The sequence below is a fragment of the Muntiacus reevesi genome, chromosome 1, assembly GCF_963930625.1.
Source record: "Muntiacus reevesi chromosome 1, mMunRee1.1, whole genome shotgun sequence".
Lineage (NCBI taxonomy): Eukaryota > Metazoa > Chordata > Mammalia > Artiodactyla > Cervidae > Muntiacus > Muntiacus reevesi.
Window position 1 is genome coordinate 10,599,029 of NC_089249.1, and position 19,509 is coordinate 10,618,537.

Sequence of the window (19,509 nt, forward strand, 5' to 3'; positions counted from 1 at the left end):
CCTCAAAGTATTTATATATGTATAATTGCCTGTTTAATTTGCCCCTTAAAATTTGTGGTCTTATTTTTTCACAGTTTTGCACAAAGATCCAAGACAGGTATATCTTTGTCTTCTTGAAATTGGTCGAATTGTCTCAAGGTATGTATTCCACAATATTTCAGGCTTGCGCAAAGTCATAAAGATGTTTCAGGCTACTTTATTTTGTCTAGAATACTATTTTCTATAAGTGAAAATAATTTTTAATTGGAATAAAGTAACTTAATTTACTATCTTTTCTTTCTTTTTCTTCCTTTAGTAACTTTGTTCACGTGAGCTGTGTCAACATTTGCTTGTTCATATAACTTGCCTTTATTTAATATTAAACTATAAAAGTGGGCACTTAGATTTTTAGGTTAAGAGTAGAATAAGAGCATGCAAGCTTTAAGCAGTTCACATTGATGCAAGTCCTTTGAACACAAAGAGGGTTTGATAAGACAGCCAAGGTGTGGTATTCTCCATACCTAGTTCAATTCTATCTTCACTCATGAGTTGATTTTTTTTTTTTTTTTTTTGCTTTTCTTTCTTTTTTTTTTTTTTTTAAATTTTTCAGTGGGTTTTGTCATACATTGATATGAATCAGCCATAGAGTTACAAGTATTCCCCATCCCGATCCCCCCTCCCACCTCCCTCTCCACCCGATTCCTCTGGGTCTTCCAAGCCCACCAGGCCTGAGCACTTGACTCATGCATCCAACCTGGGCTGGTGGTCTGTTTCACCATAGATAATATACATGCTGTTCTTTCGAAACATCCCACCCTCACCTTCTCCCACAGAGTTCAAAAGTCTGTTCTGTACATCTGTGTCTCTTTTTCTGTTTTGCATATAGGGTTATCATTACCATCTTTCTAAATTCCATATATATGTATTAGTATACTGTAATGTTCTTTATCTTTCTGGCTTACTTCACTCTGTATAATGGGCTCCAGTTTCATCCATCTCATTAGAACTGATTCAAATGAATTCTTTTTAATGGCTGAGTAATATTCCATGGTGTATATGTACCACAGCTTCCTTATCCATTCATCTGCTGATGGGCATCTAGGTTGCTTCCATGTCCTGGCTATTATAAACAGTGCTGCGATGAACATTGGGGTGCACGTGTCTCTTTCAGATCTGGTATCCTCAGTGTGTATGCCCAGGAGTGGGATTGCTTGGTCATATGGCAGTTCTATTTCCAGTTTTTTAAGAAATCTCCACACTGTTTTCCTTAGTGGCTGTACTAGTTTGCATTCCCACCAGCAGTGTAAGAGGGTTCCCTTTTCTCCACACCCTCTCCAACATTTATTGCTTGTAACTTTTGGATAGCAGCCATCCTGACTGGCGTGTAATGGTACCTCATTGTGGTTTTGATTTGCATTTCTCTGATAATGAGTGATGTTGAGCATCTTTTCATGTGTTTGTTAGCCATCTGTATGTTTTCTTTGGAGAAATGTCTGTTTAGTTCTTTGGCCCATTTTTTGATTGGGTCATTTATTTTTCTGGAATTGAGCTTCAGGAGTTGCTTGTATATTTTTGAGATTAATCCTTTGTCTGTTTCCTCATTTGCTATTATTTTCTCCCAATCTGAGGGCTGTCTTTTCACCTTACTTATAGTTTCCTTTGTAGTGCAGAAGCTTTTAAGTTTCATTAGGTCCCATTTGTTTATTTTTGCTTTTATTTCCAATATTCTGGGAGGTGAGTCATAGAAGATCTTGCTGTGATTTATGTCAGAGAGTGTTTTGCCTATGTTCTCCTCTAGGAGTTTTATAGTTTCTGGTCTTATATTTAGATCTTTAATCCATTTTGAGTTTATTTTTGTGTATGGTGTTAGAAAGTGTTCGAGTTTCATTCTACAAGTGGTTGACCAGTTTTCCCAGCACCACTTGTTAAAGAGATTGTCTTTTTTCCATTGTATATCCTTGCCTCCTTTGTCAAAGATAAGGTGTCCATAGGTTCATGGATTTATCTCTGGGCTTTCTATTCTGTTCCATTGATCTATATTTCTGTCTTTGTGCCAGTACCATACTGTGTTGATGACTGTGGCTTTGTAGTAGAGTCTGAAGTCAAGCAGGTTGATTCCTCCAATTCCATTCTTCTTTCTCAAGATTACTTTAGCTATTCGAGGTTTTTTGTATTTCCATACAAATTGTGAAATTATTTGTTCTAGTTCTGTGAAAAATACCGTTGGTAGCTTGATAGGGATTGCATTGAATCTATAGATTGCTTTGGGTAGAATAGCCATTTTGACAATATTGATTCTTCCAATCCATGAACACGGTATGTTTCTCCATCTGTTTGTGTCCTCTTTGATTTCTTTCATCAGTGTTTTATAGTTTTCTATGTATAGGTTTTTCATTTCTTTAGGTAGATATACTCCTAAGTATTTATAGGTTTTTCATTTCTTTAGGTAGATATACTCCTAAGTATTTTATTCTTTTTGTTGCGATGGTGAATGGTATTGTTTCCTTAATTTCTCTTTCTGTTTTTTCATTGTTAGTATATAGGAATGCAAGGGATTTCTGTGTGTTAATTTTATATCCTGCAACTTTACTATATTCATTGATTAGCTCTAGTAATTTTCTGGAAGAGTCTTTAGGGTTTTCTATGTAGAGGATCATGTCATCTGCAAACAGTGAGAGTTTCACTTCTTCTTTTCCTATCTGGATTCCTTTTACGTCTTTTTCTGCTCTGATTGCTGTGGCCAAAACTTCCAACACTATGTTGAATAGTAGTGGTGAGAGTGGGCATCCTTGTCTTGTTCCTGATATGAGTTGATTTTTAAAGGTACCTTTAGGATCCCAGATGGAATATTGGGAGCATTCAGTAACCCAAATATATATGCTATGGTGTAAAGGTGATATTCTGAATTTGGGCAGTCTAAGTGACATTAAAAAGCGTTTTCAGATGTTCTGATGAAACAACTGGTAGAAGAGAGTCATACAGACTTTATTTAAATTTAAAAGATAACCTATTGTGATATACATGGAAGTACTTGCCTCATACTTCACTTGATTGATGAGATCTCATAATTGATTTTCAGATATGGGGTTGAGCCACCAGTATTAGTAAAACTTGAGAAAGAAATTGAACTAGAAGAGACTTTACTTAATACTTCTGGGCCTGAAGATTCCATCAGCATTCCAAAATCGTGTTGTCAGCATGAAGAGCTGCATGAAGCTGTAAGTAACTGTCACGCTCTCTTCCAGCTGTGACGCGCCAGAGTCTCATAGTTTGCCACAAGTGTTCCTCTTTCATTTTTATTGTCATTGAAAAGGGGAAAAGAATGTAGCGCTAATGTAAGTGTTTATTGCACTGTTATTTGTAAGGGTGAAAAATTGGAAGCAATGTAAATACTCTCAAATTGAACATTGGTTAGGTAAACTAGGATTCATTATCTGTACAGAATAATCATTTATGTGATCATTATGAAGACCGTATAGCAATAAGAAAAATGTTTATTTTGTATAAAGTATGTATCAGAACTAGATTTAGATTCACCACATTATTTATATTGTGGGTTAGTGCTAATTTGTACTGCTGAATATAAGTGGTGTTTGGTATTTTGAACAAAGAAAATAAGTGACTTTTAGTCTTGTTATGAAAACTAAAAGAAAGAAAACACATTTCCTGAAACCTGCATGTGCTGTATGAATATATTCAATGTCTACCCCTACATACGTGATCTGCCAGATCTTAGGGTCATGTCTGAAACAGGGAGCAATTATTATCTGGTTCATGTTTCTGAGTGCTGTGAAGAAGTATAGAACTGCAGCTCTGTGCACCTCAGAAACTTTAATGGATAGAAAATAATGACTGAAATAATCACCTCCTTTCATATTACTTTTTTACCTGATTTATAAATGGTTTAAATAATTATAAATTCTTTCCCCAAGTTCAGATTATTTTTAGCCATCCTTTGAATGTGGTATGTATGTGTGTGTATGAATGTGTGTACATATATATGCACATATACCCAGGCTATGAACAAGATAAACTTGATTGAATGACTTATGAAAATCAGTTCTATTTATAATCATGCTATTTAGTTAAATGAGTGGTGTTGTGAGATAAATCCAGACACTTCTGATTGGGCCCCAGAAGAATCCATAAGTATTGTCTTGGGTAGATAATTAAGACAGTCATAAATTTCTGTTAGTGCTCAGCTACACTGAGTATATCTGAAGACTTTCTTTAATATCATGTCTGTATTCAGTTAACTGAATTTGTTTAGATATACTCTGTATGACAAGTAGTTGAGAAAAATAAACATGGTCTTGATTTTTCAAAAGTGTCATTTTAGGAGAACAAAATATTTTCCACAGTGGCTGATATGTGACTTTTTTTCAAGTCATACATATCTCAGGAAATATTTTCATTGGGTCAATTCATTTTAATTTCCATGGTTTGAATATAGAATTCCTAAATTTTTATTTTTATTTCCGTTTTTACCATTTTTAAGATATTTACTGTAGTTAAAAATTCTCTAAACCCCTTACGGAGTAGAGGTAGTTTAACCCTCATCTCCATAGCAGACTATTTGAAACAAAGCAAATATTTTTAGAAAAATGTCTCTTGAGTTGAAATTTTTAGAATTTACCCTGTCTTAGGTGAATAGGTATAAATATGTCTATGCGTAACTTTGGAACATATCTGAATATTCCCCCATAGTATTACTGTAGCATAGCATTAGGGGACAAGTGAAAATTCTAGGTTAAACTTTATCTGACGTAATTTTTAATTCTTTATTCTGTTGGCTTTCTTGGCTTTACATTGTGTTGTTGTTTAGTCACTCAGTTGAGTCTGGCTCTTTGCGACCCCATGGACTGCAGCCCACAGTCTCCTCTGTCCATGGGATCTCCCAGGCAGGAATACTGCAGTGGGCTGCCATTTGCTTCTCCCTGACCTGACATATATTAATTCAGGTCTTAAACAGTTCAAGCTTAGTAGTGAACTCATACGTTTCTTATGATCTAATGAATGTGTTTTGAATTGACTTCACTGTGTGCACATTCACAGACCTTTTCTGGTGATCGGTGAGTACACGATGAGTCTGACTGCACTTGGGCAGAGAGTGAGAGAGCGACTCAATACTTCATCACTGCTAACTTTTGTTAGATTAGTGAATGTCTAAGTCTCAGATGGTAAAGAATCTGCCTGCAATGTGGGAGACCCAGGTTCCATCCCTGGGTTGGGAAGATCCCCTGGAGAAGGAAATGGCAACCCACTCCAGTATTCATGCCTGGAGAATTCCATGGACAGAAGAGCCTGGAAGGCCACAGTCCATGGGGTAGCAAAGAGTCAGACATGACTGAGCTACTAACACACTCAGAAGATTAGAAATAATAGTTGAACTGTCTTTAAATTTTTATCTTTGAGTTTGATTTTTCCCAGCTATCAGATAACCTTGCATTTTATTTATTTATTTATTTTTTAAATTTTTAAAAAAATTTTTAATTAGTTGAAGGCTATTTACTTCACAACATTTCAGTGGGTTTTGTCATACATTGATATGAATCAGCCATACAGTTACACATATTTTAATGTTAAAGTAGTTTTGACATAAGTCCTAAATCTTTTTATTTATTTTTAATCTTAGGTTAAACACATTGCTGAAGACCCTCCGTGTAGTTGTTCTCATCGGTTTTCTATTGAGTACTTATCTGAAGGACGATATCGACTAGGAGATAAAATACTTTTTATAAGAGTAAGTCCACCATTTACATCCTATTACATTCAGATCTTTTTTTTAAATTAAATTTCGTTCAAGTATAGTTGATTTACAATGTTGTGTTAGTTTCACAGCCAAGTAAATCAGTTATATGCACACATATATCCACTCTTTTTTTAGATTCTGTTCCCATATAGGACATTATAGAGCATGGGGTAGAGTTCCCTGTGCTATGTGGTAGGTTCTTATTAATCTATTTTTATATACAGTCGCCTATATATATGTCAGTTCCAATATCCCAATTTATACCTCCACCCCTCCCCACGTTCAGATCTTGTTTTGAGCAACTAGCCATAAGGATAGCTAAGACTATTTAGACTTTGGATATAATTGGGGGGAAAAATATCTTTGAACACCTCAGGTAACTTATTTCATTTCCAGACTTCCTAAGAAGGAATAGTTTTCTATCATAAGAAGAAAGAAGCAAAATCAGAACATCTAATAAGATTAAGTGTCAGTAAGAAGAAAAATAAATAGAAATATTGTAGTTGATAATAACATAAGACTTTGAGTTTTAAGTATGAAGCCTTTTTTTTTGCTGACACAGCGTCTATACTAATATGCTAATATACATGCTCGTTTTGTTCCTTTATCCTTTCTGTATCTGTTATTGATTAATTGTCCCCGTTACTGATAAGGAGATTCAAGTTTTACCTGTTCAGAATTCTGTCCACTTCTGATACAAGAGCTGTTTTATTCCCAAGTTAGGAATGTAATATAAAAGTATGTAAAAAAATCCAGTTTCACTACCCACATTTTCTTTGATTTCATATATTATCATTAGATCCCCATACCCTACTCAACTCACCCAGAAACAGGTACATGTGCTTTCTGTCTTTTAATTAGCTTTCTTTTCTTAAGCAGTATGATACAGTGACAGTGTACAGAGCGTGAGATTTGGAGTTAAAATTTGTAGAGCAGTCTCATACAACTGTGCTGATTTGCCTGTTGAATGAATAGGGTAGGGGCCTGAGGTCCAGTTTAGGCTACCTTGGCAGACCCAGGATGTCCCGTTTCTGCATGAAGGCACCATTTGGGACCTGGTAAATGTGAGTTCAGGCCAAGTTGGTGATTTGGGACGGTTTCCTTAATCTCTCAGAGCCATTAGTTCCTCATCTGCAGAGAAGAACTAGAAATAGATTATATCAAAGTTTTGGAAAGATTAAATTGATATTATTAATGTGAATGTAATTTATTAAATTCTAAGGTATAAAATTTGTTCATTTTTATTGTTCTACTGAGTAGTGTTCTCCTTGTAGTTTTGCACTCAGTAATTTGGATTTTTAGGTTGTAAGCTGTGTGTAAATATCTTCCTTACAAACTGGAAGACTCTATTGTTAGTGGCATGATTCAGTATGAATTAAATTTTAATAAGAAAGAGACTGTCAATTTATAGTGAAGCTGTTGGCAAATACACTGCGTTTCATAGTCACAGACACCACAGACTGTGACTGCTAATAAATTATGGCTACACCTTACAGTTTTACAGCTTTATTTTTTGCTTTCTTTTGGGGGAAAGATGCTTCATGGAAAACATGTCATGGTCCGTGTTGGTGGAGGCTGGGATACTCTTCAAGGATTTTTGCTTAAATATGACCCGTGTCGAATATTACAGTTTGCTACGCTAGAACAGAAAATTCTAGCATTTCAAAAAGGAATTTCCAATGAAAGTGTGCCTGATTTGCCCGCCAAAACACCTCAGCCTCCTGAAATGAATCCTTTGTCAGCAGTTAGCATGTTTCAGAAACAAAACTCGAAACCTGGCACACCAGTTGGTGTCCCAAAGGGCAAAGAGAAGCAAGTCCATCTGCCAGCTGCGTTGCCATCATCGTCTTCCCTGAAAGGAGGGAATCTGGCCCCAGGATCAGTCCGTTCTAAACTGGCAACTTCTCCAGCAGCATCTTCTCGTCTCAAACTCACGTCTTCAAAGGGCATAACAAAGAAACCACAGGCTCCTTCTAACAATGCGTCATCTTCACATGCTTCCTTAAATCCAGTGGGTAAAAGCACTTTTTCACCAGCTTTATCAAGAGCAGCACCTTGTGTATCTGAGTCGTTGAGAAAATGTATCTCATCACCCAGTACTCCTAAGACCAAGCGTGTTCCGGCCCAGAAGTCAAGAGATGTGCCTGAGTCTACACTTCTGCCAAGTAAGTGTTCTGGAAAAACTGAACCAAAGCATTTGAAACACAATCATGTACCTTCCAGGGATCACGCAGTCTCTCCCTCAGCTTCACATTTAAGTTCATCATCAAAGTGTCCAAAGCCACCTAAGGCACATCTGCATGTGAGGCCTGACCCTTCTTCCTTCCAGTCCCCTGCAAAAGTGACAACAACGAGTTCCAAAACTGTCACCAGGGGTCTGGAAACACGGGCTCAGCCCCATGGTAGAGCTCCACAAGCCCAGAAACCTAAGTCGGCCCTGAATTTCACCCAGCCACTTTCTGTATCCTCAGTTGCTCCTGCAAAAGCTGCACAGAAATCGAAAGATAAGACTATGGTTTCAGTTGCCAAAAAGCAACCTCAGAATAAAAGCGCGGCCCAGAAGACAGGACCCAGCTCCTCCAGGTCCCCGGGCCGTACCCCACTGTCCATCGTGAGCCTTCCCCAGTCTTCTGCCAAAGCACAGCCTGAACCAAGGTCGGCGCAGGCTGCCGCCAAGAGCCAGTGCTCAGCCACTGGGCCTCCCCAAAGGGGCAAAGCCCCAGCTTCAGCCAGGAAGCCACCCTCACCTGGCGAGGAGACGGTTAGTGCAGATAAAAAGCCGTCTGCTAAAAAAAAGGAAGGCGATGACCATTATTTCGTTATGACGGGAAGCAAGAAACCTAGAAAATAAATATGATGTGTCACTCTAAGAAAACAAGAGAAGAGAAAGAGAGTGAATGGGTTAACTTCTCATCCTAAAAGGTTTCTCCTGTTTGTGTTTATCCAAATAGGTTCAGACATTAAGTATAATAATAAGAAGGGGTATAGGCTGGGCCCAGGGGAAGTCTCAGAATTCACATACCTGAATTCACCAGAAGGTAACTGTTTGCGGCAGACAGTGGTCAAATCACCAGGAGGTTCTTATTAGTTATAGACATTTATATCATTTTCCATCCGTGACATTTTTGTTAATGTCTACCCACTAAGGGAATCATAAAGTCAAATAACACTACTAGGACTGTAACCATAGTTGCTATATTTTGAGTATGCATTAAAATATGGTGGTTATTACCTGCTGATAGCCATAGAGGTGCTCTTGTTATGTTATTGCAGTATAGTTTAAAAGCAACGGTTTGGCACTTGTCTTGGCACCTAGTTTAGGCTCCTGATCAGGATTGTTGAGAGGAACAATACCGCGTACTGATGGCTCCTGCGCCTTTGCTTGCTGTTACACTGGGTGTGGGAGAATGGTTACTACTTAAACACTTTTTAAGCTTTCCAAATCAGAAAAAACTGATTTTTTAACTGACTTATATTAACATCGGTAATATTTTGTTACCAGTGTTCTTGGTAAAAAAACAAATTAAGATATAAAAATATAAATTGAAATTTGGAAAAAAAGTTCATGTATTATTTATAAAAACTTATATTTTTGATGGACATTGTGCAATGTGAAAGGGGAAACACCTTGGTAGTTTTAGCACAGTAGAAATATTCTTTAATAATGCGATTTTCTATGAGTGCAGATGGCAGTTTTTACGTTAAAATAATGTTACCATCAAAATTATATTTTTACAATCTCAAAATTAAGGTGATAGTGAAGAAAAAGTGGTGCTGCATAAAAATTCTATGTGATTGTTAATTTTCTTTATAGTAATACCCATTTTAATTAGTTTTCCAGTTACGTTTTCTTCAATCAAGTCATGCTGCCTTCAGTTTTCCAATGTCAAACAGTCAGTATGTACCATTTTCTGTTCTGTAGGCAGATTCTCGAAAGAACTTACCCAGATAATATAATGACTACATAGACTCCATCAATCTAACATATTTGTAAATAATATGTTTTTAAAAGATTGTGCCTATTTAAAAATTTATTAATGTACTTTCAGAAGTTTTAGGGATGTGTTTAATAACTTTACAGTATTATCAGTTATTCCATATTGAGGTTTGTGTTTCCCTATTTTAAACTGAAATGTGTTTTCTAAAGAAAAATAATGGTTCACACAAATATGCAAACATAGAATAGCCATCTTAAGCTGACTACTAATGTTTATAGATTATAAAGCATGAAACTTTTGTATAAAACTAAGTGATCTTTTGTCTGAGGAATAAAGACAAAAGTTATATGCAAGCTAGTTTTTTAAATAATTGATGCTTCTCGTAAAAGAGATGGTCACCAGAATAGTTTAGTTTCACTGTCGGTCTGGGCATTGAGGGAGATAATATTTACATCTTTGGAAAGTGAAGTCAGGATTCAAGAAGTACTGGAAACTTTACATTTCTAGTAATAAGAAATATTTACTGTATCTTTCAAAAAGGAAGAATTTTACCTTCAGGAAGGTGTTTATTCCTTTGTAAGACCAAACAGTGCTTCTGTATCAGTAACATCAGGAATAAAATTGTCATGTGGCACAAATTCCAAGAACTAGTTTTTATTTTTTTCAATTGGAAGTTAATTCATAAATAGTCCTATTTTTATCAGGCCACTGATAGTAGGAATTTCTAATTCCTATAATTCTGTTTTAATTTCACACTTTGATGCAATGAGAATATTCTTGAAATACTCATTTTATCCAATATTCATGGCTAGAAAATTTCTCCAATTATATCCACATTGGATTAATTTTTATTTATAGATAGCTTACTCTTCCAAAATAAAGCTATTTTTTTTTAAGTAAGCAATGGCTGAAAGATAATTCTTTCAAATGTATTTTGATATGCTCTTAAAAGACCTAGTATTTCTAATTGTTTTCACAGTTTTAAAAGCACATTGTTGAAGTTGGGAAGAAATTTTCATTTCTTAATAATAGTGCATGATTTTTAAAGTTCCTTTTTGTCTAATATTTAATAAAGTGAATATTAAGCTTAAAGTACTAAAGTACCTGGAAGAAGAAATGAAGTGTACTTCCAAGAAAGAATGGAATGTTTTTCCATTGCTATAATTTGTTGTTGTGAATAACATATCAAATTAACCTTCAGGGGAAAATGAAATGCTGGCTGTTTTTGCATTGTTTGAGTCTTACAGTAGGTGTTTAAAACTTAAATCTTCAAAATGTTTTGATAAATTAGATGAGCTCTAACTTTCTTCTTCACACTAAATTTACAATGCTTAAAGGATAAGGGAAATTTTTTGAGAAAAAGATTGCCATAACTTCTGTGATGTATAGCTGATATAAAAATCTACTACTTTTTTAAAAGCCTTCAGTAACAATTGTCAAGATACAGTCTTGTTATCCAGGTTTGCATACAGACTCCATTTGAATCCAAATTTATGTATATTTTCTTGGACTGGCAATGTTTGTATCAGATTTTAACTTAAATATAATTTCTCAAGTATTAAAATTTAACGTATATACCAAGTCCTCAATTTACTTTTTTATGTGTTCTGAGTATATTCTGATCACTTGGTTCATGTGAGAAATTGCATATATGATGCAACTAAGACCCGATGCAGCCAAATGAATAAATAAATGTTAAAAAAAAATATTGGTATTGATTTATCTTAAAAGAAGTGTGTATGGTGATGAAGTGATTTAAGAGATTGCAATGATAAAACATTAATATATAATACTTAATTGTCTGCATTCTGCCAGGCACAATATTTATTGCATGGTGTTGGCATGTAGTGTTATCTGTTATAATTAACCTCTTGTGGCTAGTCTTGTATGGTTTCATATAATACATTTTATCTATTTTGACCAACTTTCTTAAATTACTTTTGATAAATTATTTCACAAATTATAATGAATGGATTTAGTAGAATGGATTAATGTTGGGTGTGATTGTTGAGGACCTCTAGTGGTCAAATTGTGGCATTGTCGAAACACTTTTGTCAACTTAAATCACTGTTTTCTACAACCTCTCTGGAGTTATGGGAGATAGAGGAATAGGATAGTCATCACATTCAAGAACCTTGGGTTTATAGAGCACTATGAAACTCATGAAGCACTTTCAATTACATTAACATCCAGTCTTCTGAACAGTTCCATGAGATAGTATTATCTTCTCTAGAATATAAACACCATAAAGATAGAAATTGCATCTGTTTTGTTTACCAATGTTTTCCAAAGCCTAAACCAATGCTTGGCACATATAGACATTAAGTAAATATTTGTTAGTAAAAAATGAATGAACTCTTTTTTTGTAAATGAGGAAACTAGGGCTCAAGATAATTGACAGTAGTAAATATAAAAAATACCCTAGTAGGATTGCTTAATTGAATTTTAAAGGATAATTTTACTTTTACCTCTTTAGAACTTTACACAAATTTGATTTGTTCTTTGTGTTAATTTGATAAAATAGGAATTTAGTGGCATCTTTTTTTTTAAATGGCGTCTTTTAAAAAAAATCTGTTGGAATATCACATCCTCTGTTTTCTTTATTTCTTCCTTTGTTTAATTGGTTTTGATTTACTCTTTTTTATTTGTATCATTTCTTTTTAGATTCTGCATATAAGGGATGTCACAGGATATTTCTTCCTCTGTCTGACTCTACTCACTGTGACTGTCTCTTAAGGAATTACCCTTTATTTTAAATATTCTAAACTTGAATAAATTTATAGAGATTGGTGTATTCTTATGTTTTTAATTTAATATTTATAAAGCACTTAACCTGTATTCAAAGTAAGTTCTAGGAATGATGAATGTTTGCACTCAGTCCTCAGGACAATGTCATGAAGTTGAGGTGCTCTGTAAATATTTGCTGGATAAATGAATGAAAAAAATAAGTTAAAGCTAGCACAAAATACTTATATTGGCAATTAAAATAAATTCCCTGCTAGTGCAGTGGAAATAGATTTTGGTGAAAGGTACTACTTGCAGGTGGCCCAAGAATCTCCAGGTTTAAAAACATTAAAAAAAAAAAAAAAAGATTGCCCTTTGAGTGAACAGAAAAAATAAAAATAAATTTTCTTCTTCTTCCAGGAGGAATAAATAAATTTAAATTTCTCTCACATAGCCCGGACAAGGTAATACAAAGTTGTGTCATGTAATTTCAGTAATTACTTAAGTAATTCACTGCACCATGCTAGGTGCTCAGGAACCCAATAATCAGCTGTGGAAGAAGATGCCAGACTGTGGTGTATGTGTACTGGAAGAGGAGTGGCACGTGACGTTTCTTATTTCATTCCCAAGCCCCGAGGTAACATGATACAAGTGCCTTTAAACAACGATTTGTGGTAGTTTCCATCTATGTTAAGCATCAGTGAAAATAATTTTTGAAGTTCAAGAAGGCCCAGGTGTCCTTAAAGATTGGGGGAAAAAAAATTCACCAGTGAGAATGACAGCCCTTGAAATCAGTGAAGCCCAAAGGGGAAGCGAAGAGGCCAGGATGGTCTTCAGAGGCTACTGTAGCAGGAACTGAGAGTTCTGACTTTACCCACTGCTCCCCCCCCAGCCCTTCACCTGCCTCACCATTACCCTCCATGTCACTGCTTAAACATCACTTACTCAGAAGCTTCCAGGCCCTCCGAGCCTTGGCTGGATGCTTCCGTGTACCTTCTTCACACCTTACACTTGTCCTGTCACTGCATTGCCCCCTAACAGTACTCTCCCACTGACTTACTCAGTTCCTCACCAATTCCTCCCTTGTTGACAGTTGCAGCTCCTGGGCTTAATGTCTGCGTTTAATGCCTAAATGTCTGTGGAGGGAAGGAAGTAGTCTTTTACTGATGGAAATAAGCATCCGTATGTATAAAGTGACCCTCTAATTGAATATTGTTGGCCCACCTGCTGTTAAAATGATTTTTTTTTTCCTGGGGAAATGTCATGGCAGAGTTTGGAAAAAAGCTCCATAGAGGACCTACTTATTTCTGAAGGGGAATGGAGAGGAGAAGGGGGAGGGCAGTCATCAGAGAGGCCTTGAAGTTATGGATTTCTTCTGTTACATTCAGTTCACTTCAGTCGCTCAGTCCGACTCTCCACGACCCCATGGACCTCAGCACGCCAGGCCTCCCTGTCCATCACCAACTCCCGGAGTTTACTCAAACTCATGTCCATTGAGTCGGTGATGCCATCCAACCATCTCATCCTCTGTCGTCCCCTTCTCCTCCTGCCTTCACTCTTTCCCAGCATCAGGGTCTTTTCAAATGAGTCAGCTCTTTGCATCAGGTGACCAAAGTATTGGAATTTCAGCTTCAACATCAGTCCTTCTAATGAACACTCAGGACTGATTTCCTTTAGGATGGACTGGTTGGATCTCCTTGCAGTTCAAGGGACTCTCAAGAGTCTGCTCCAACACCACAGTTCAAAAGCATCAATTCTTCGGTGATCAGCTTTCTTTTATAGTCCAACTCTCACATCCATACATGACCACTGGAAAAACCATTGCCTTGACTAGACGGACCTTTGTTGACAAAGTAATGTCTCTGCTTTTTAATATGCTATCTAGGTTGGTCATCACTTTTCTTCCAAGGAGCAAGCTTCTTTTAATTTCATGGCTGCAATAACCATCTGCAGTGATTTTGGAGCCCAGAAAAAGAAAGTCAGCCACTGTTTCCCCATCTATTTGCCATGAAGTGATGGGACCGGATGCCATGATCTTAGTTTTCTTAATGTTGAGCTTTAAGCCAACTTTGTCACTCTCCTCTTTCACTTTCATCAAGAGGCTCTTTAATTCTTCTTCACTTTCTGCCATAAGGGTGGTGTCATCTGCAAACCTGAGGTTATTGATGTTTCTCCCTGCAATCTTGATTCCAGCTTGTGTTTCATCCAGCCCAGTGTTTCTCATGAGGTACTCTGCATATAAGTTACATTAGCTCTGGAGAATGCTGCATTTTTATAGAAGAAAAATGTTAGAAACTTCTCAACTGTCTACAGGTTTTTGTTTTAAAACATTTATTTTCAAAAACAAAACAAAACAAAAGGAACATTTATTTTTGGGGTTGTGAGAATTTACTCAGAGCATCATATATAGACTGGGGTTAGCAAGAGTCCTACTACTACCTAATTCTGTTCTCACACTGAACAGATGAGGAAACTCGGGCCCCAGGGAGTTTGTCAGTATAGCCCATTAGTTACCAAATTCACACCACCTGGGAGCAACAGAGTGAATGTTGGGCAGTGGTCCCAGGGGGCTGTGTGAGTCACCCTGATCGCTGGTCCCTTCAATGTATCTTAAATGCCCTGAGTCCAGCCCAGCAGACTCCTTGTATTACCTGTGTGGGTGATTGGTTCCAGAGCAATCTACTGGACCACAAGGCAGTGAAACTTCATTAATTAGCAAACAGTTCTGAGTGCCTCCTTCATGACAGTCACCAAGTTTAGTGCTCGGGATACCATGGTAAGATCAGTCCCTGCTCTCCAGGATGTGACAGTCTTTGTTCAGGTGACTAACAACTACAAAGTATGATCTTTTTGACTGTAGCCCACTCAGTTCTTTCTGGGGTAAGATACTTTGGTGAGAATAGTCTGTCTTTTCTCATATTGCTTCAGATCGGAAGCCCATAGAAAAAAACAAACCAAAAAAAAAAAAAAACCCTGTTATTTGTATCTGAGCCTCAAGAACAAGAGTCATTCATCACCAATTGTTACTCAGAAAATGGAGCAGAGAGGATCAAATCTTAAACAAGGGATTGGAAACAGAAATCTGAGCTTTCTCTGCATAAGCCATTATGTAGAAATTAAGAAGCACACATCTCTAATACAAAGATGCTCTTCTAACTCCATAGGATGTTTCCTATGACAGTGGGATTGATTCCCACCCTTCCCCCTCCAGAGACTCCACCTTGACCTTAACAAGTCACCCTGCCGCGGACAGAGGCAGGATCTCAAACTAGCTGCCTATATAGGAAGGCTGGTCTCTCTCCAGCCACCTCAGTTATGTCGGAGGAACAGAGCTTTGAGCAGACACTCTCAGCTATTTGACATCTCAGTGCCACCTCCCACTGCCCCAGCAGATGACAGGAAAGTTGTCCTGTAAAGTGGATGGCTATGACTCAGAACAGCACCTTCTGGGCCTCTGCAGCATCTTCTTAGCTGTCCTGCAGCCCAAACGGACCCATAGGTGTCCCAAGGAGACTTGCTGTGTTAGGTCAGCACTTTTGTCTGCAAGAAACAGATTGACTTTGGTTTTCTTTAGTACTGGGCTTTGTGGATACACTGGGCTTTAAGAGGACAATAGGAATCTGGCAGCAACCCAGAAGTATCTGTGCAGTGAGCCTCACAGAAATTGGAACTGGAGTCTCCCAGAAGCACAAGGAGCCAAGGAGCTCTAGAGTCAGGTAACCTCATCTCCGTTCTGTAGCCCGAGTTTCCTCTCTTCACTCTGGTGCTCTGCCAGGAATATACTCTAGCCAGCCTCCAGGTTTCTGCACCTCTTTGGGTGTTTTCTTGCATCTTCTCCAAAATTATCCAGCCAACCAAACAACTGCCTGAAACCATTTACCAGTTCAGAGTCTCAGTGAGAATCTGATTGTCTTAGATAATTACCATTGTTTTTGTGCAGATTTTTTGCTCCAGGCCACTGCACAGGTCAACCAATGAACTTTCTGTCCTCCATACACCCATTCCCCCTTGATCAGCCAACCTGGTGCACAGATAGGTCACGTGGTCTAGAGCCTGGCTACCTTGATGTACGGACAGCTTGGTCCACTTGTCTTAGAGCCAGTTTTCCTTAAAAGACTGGGCCTGACTGATTTGTCCAGTCCTCTTGGTAAACAAGCCCAGAGTTAGGTTGGATTTGGTATAAGGTCCCAAGGAGGTCTTTTTGCATCAGGGAGCCTTCAATTTCTAGCACTGACCCTTTCTTTCAAGATCATTGAGTCCAATATGGTGGTAGATGTAGTCCCCCCAAATCTAAATCCATACTTGATGGCTAGAAATATACAGATATAGATATGTTACTGAGGATGGGTGTAAGTAATGTTCAAATCAGCATGTTTTATTTACCCCTGATTTGAACAGTGGGCCAATTCAGGAAACCTGGTATGTGTCCAGCCCACTGTGGGGGTCTTCCAAAGCCCTTTTCTGAGAGGGAGAGAGAATGTTCTAGACCCTTGCTTCCCAACTTCTAGAGAAAACACTCCAACTCTTACAATACAGCATCAAAACAAGCAATTGATTTAATCAGTTTGTTTAAAAAGAAAAAAACAGGCACACCAGTGCTTGGGAATCGTGTAAAAACAACCAAGATTGGTTGACTTTTTGTTTTGGTGGTTTTGGTGTTTTATAGACACCGTTTGAGATGCCCAGAATGCATTTTATCAGCCAGAATCATTTCTGATTCTGAAATGAATCAGAATCAGAATCCCTGAAATTCTGTCCCCAAGTGACTTTCAGTGACTCCTTGAAAGTGTTCAAGGGCTTTTACCTGCACCGAGTCTTTGATTGTTTTTGCTAAGAAGTTCCTGTTAGATGAAATGGCACTACTGTATAAGATAAATTAAGATTGATTTTTATTTAATAACACTGGTTTTGAAGCTAGCAGATATTAACTGCTGTCTATTTGCCTCCTTGGAGAGCAGAACTTTGCTGTTCCTTACAATTCTTCCTTGTTGTTCAAGTGATTACAGGAGGAACAAAAAGAAGCTATTACTAGATTTCACCACCATATTTAGAGCTTTATCCTAAAACCTGAAGAGGTTCTGAAATCACACTTATATAGAATTCACTTTGTGCCAGATACTGTTCTAAATATATATATATATATATATATTTAAATAAAATAAATTTAATAAATAAATGAATTTAAGTAAAATAAATATATTTGTATAAACAAATTTAAATATATTTAAATATGTATAAATTTAAATATATATATATATAAATAAATGCTTTCCATGTAGTAACTTACTTAATGTTTACAACTCTATAAGATAGATTCTATGACTACCCCTACTTTATAGACGAGAAAACTGAGGTACTGAGATATTTCTTCCATTCCTCTGTTGAGGCCTGACACTTCATCATCTCAGACAAATACTCGGTTTTCAGCTCTTCAGCTTTCCCCAGAAGTGGTTCGCTGGGCAGAGAAGCACGGGCCGGTCACACACTGTCACGGGAGTCTCCTCTCTAGGGGCCTGGCCACGTGCTCACGTGTCAGACCCGTGGTGTGCGGGTGTGCGCAGGAGTCACAGCCCTCAGCCTCCCTCAGAGCCACGGCTAGCCAAGTGTGGCCTCTCTCACAGCCAGTTTCTCTTGCATCCCCAGCACGTCCCCGCTAATCCTACAGACAGGTCAAGTCTGACCACACTTTCCTCTTTTTCTCCCTCATCCCCAAGTGGCCACCACGTGTTGGTCAGGATGGGCTAGGCTTTGCTGTGGGTAGCACTCTTCACGGCTTGTAGCAACAGAAGGTTACTTCTCAGTCATGCCGGATGTCCATCAGGGCCTTCGGGGGCTCTGCTCATCTTAGAGGCTTGGGGACCCAGGCTGATGGAAGCTCCATCCTTACAACACGTCAGCACTTACCCTGGAAGGGGGAAGGGGTGTGGGAGTGGCCGGCCCCTGCTTTTTGAAACTCCTGCTTGGATCTTGCTGATGCGACTGACTTTCCTCACGTTCTCTGACCCTTCACTCTTGTGTTCTGACTTGTGCTCCCGTGCTGCCCTTCCCACGTAGCTGCCCCCTGAGGACCATTCCTTGGCCCTTTTCTAGCAAAAAAACATTTCCTTCCTTCCATTTCTGTGTGAATGACTTCAGATCTTTATTTTTCAGCCCAGTTTCCCTGAGTCCCACTTCCACTGTCAGTAGTCATCAGCCTTCTCCCATTACTACCTCAGAATCTCTTACCTCAAAAGAAAATTTCCACCTCTACCAAATCGACTCTTCCTCCAACTCCCATGTTCCTGCTGACACCCCTTCCTCTTCTCATGTTGAAACTTTCAAACAGTTTCAGAGTGCGCCTCAAATCCATCCCCTTGCCTGTGCTGCTGCCGGAGCTCACAGCCTTCTCACCTCTCCTGGCGGACAAGAGCCTCCCATCACACTTTCCGCCTCTCTGCCTGGCTCAAGGCTGCTCATGGTACAGCTCAGGAGCACCATTCATGGTGTGTTCTAGGTCAATGGCACCCCCTGGAGCTGTGCAGAGGCACTGCAGGCCTGCACTGAGCCTATAGTCATCTGCCCATAGCTCCGCTTGAATCCTGACACCCGATTGCTCAAAATCCTTCCTGGGCTTCCGTTCCAATCTGAGTGAAGGCCAACTATCCTGGCTGTACCCCCCACAGGTCCTGATGGGGGTCATCCTCTCTTCTGTCTTCTACATCAAATGGCATTATAGTGATTTAAGAACAGTGTTTCCTTTACCTACTCTATGCGTGAGGAAGTAAATTAATTGAGAGATTAAATTAATGAAGACTATTTGTTGCTAAAATGGTGGAAAACTTCAAGTCAAAATGGCTTGAGTTTTAAAAGAGAGTGTATTGGGTCACATAAATGAGAACTGCAGAGGGCATGTCTTACTGCTTTAGGAGTAACAGGATGAGGGGCTCAGCAGAGATCCTCGGGACTCCTTGCCTCTCTTTCCACCCCAGGAAGCTAAAACCACAGCAAGCCTGTCTGGCGGGAGCTAAAGCCAAGGAGGAGACGCAGCTGCCACCAGAGATGCTGCAGGAGAGGAGGAGGAATGTTCTGACGCCCCCTCCCCCGTCCTCTGGTGGCCCACCGCTGCTGCCTCCCGCT

The 19,509-nt window shown here is 38.4% G+C and overlaps 1 protein-coding gene across 3 annotated transcripts in view; it reads left to right on the forward strand.

Moving 5' to 3' along the window:
• GAS2L3 (growth arrest specific 2 like 3) overlaps positions 1-8,962 on the forward strand; it is a 34,621-nt gene extending 25,659 nt beyond the window's left edge. For all 3 annotated transcript variants that reach the window (XM_065937574.1, XM_065937567.1, XM_065937583.1), the window contains 4 exons: positions 75-138; positions 3,059-3,197; positions 5,615-5,722; positions 7,266-8,962. In XM_065937574.1, coding sequence (XP_065793646.1) covers positions 75-138; positions 3,059-3,197; positions 5,615-5,722; positions 7,266-8,582 — 1,628 coding nt within the window. In that variant the 3' untranslated portion in view covers positions 8,583-8,962. The remainder of the gene's footprint in view (positions 1-74; positions 139-3,058; positions 3,198-5,614; positions 5,723-7,265) is intronic.
• The last annotated feature ends 10,547 nt before the right edge of the window (positions 8,963-19,509 follow it).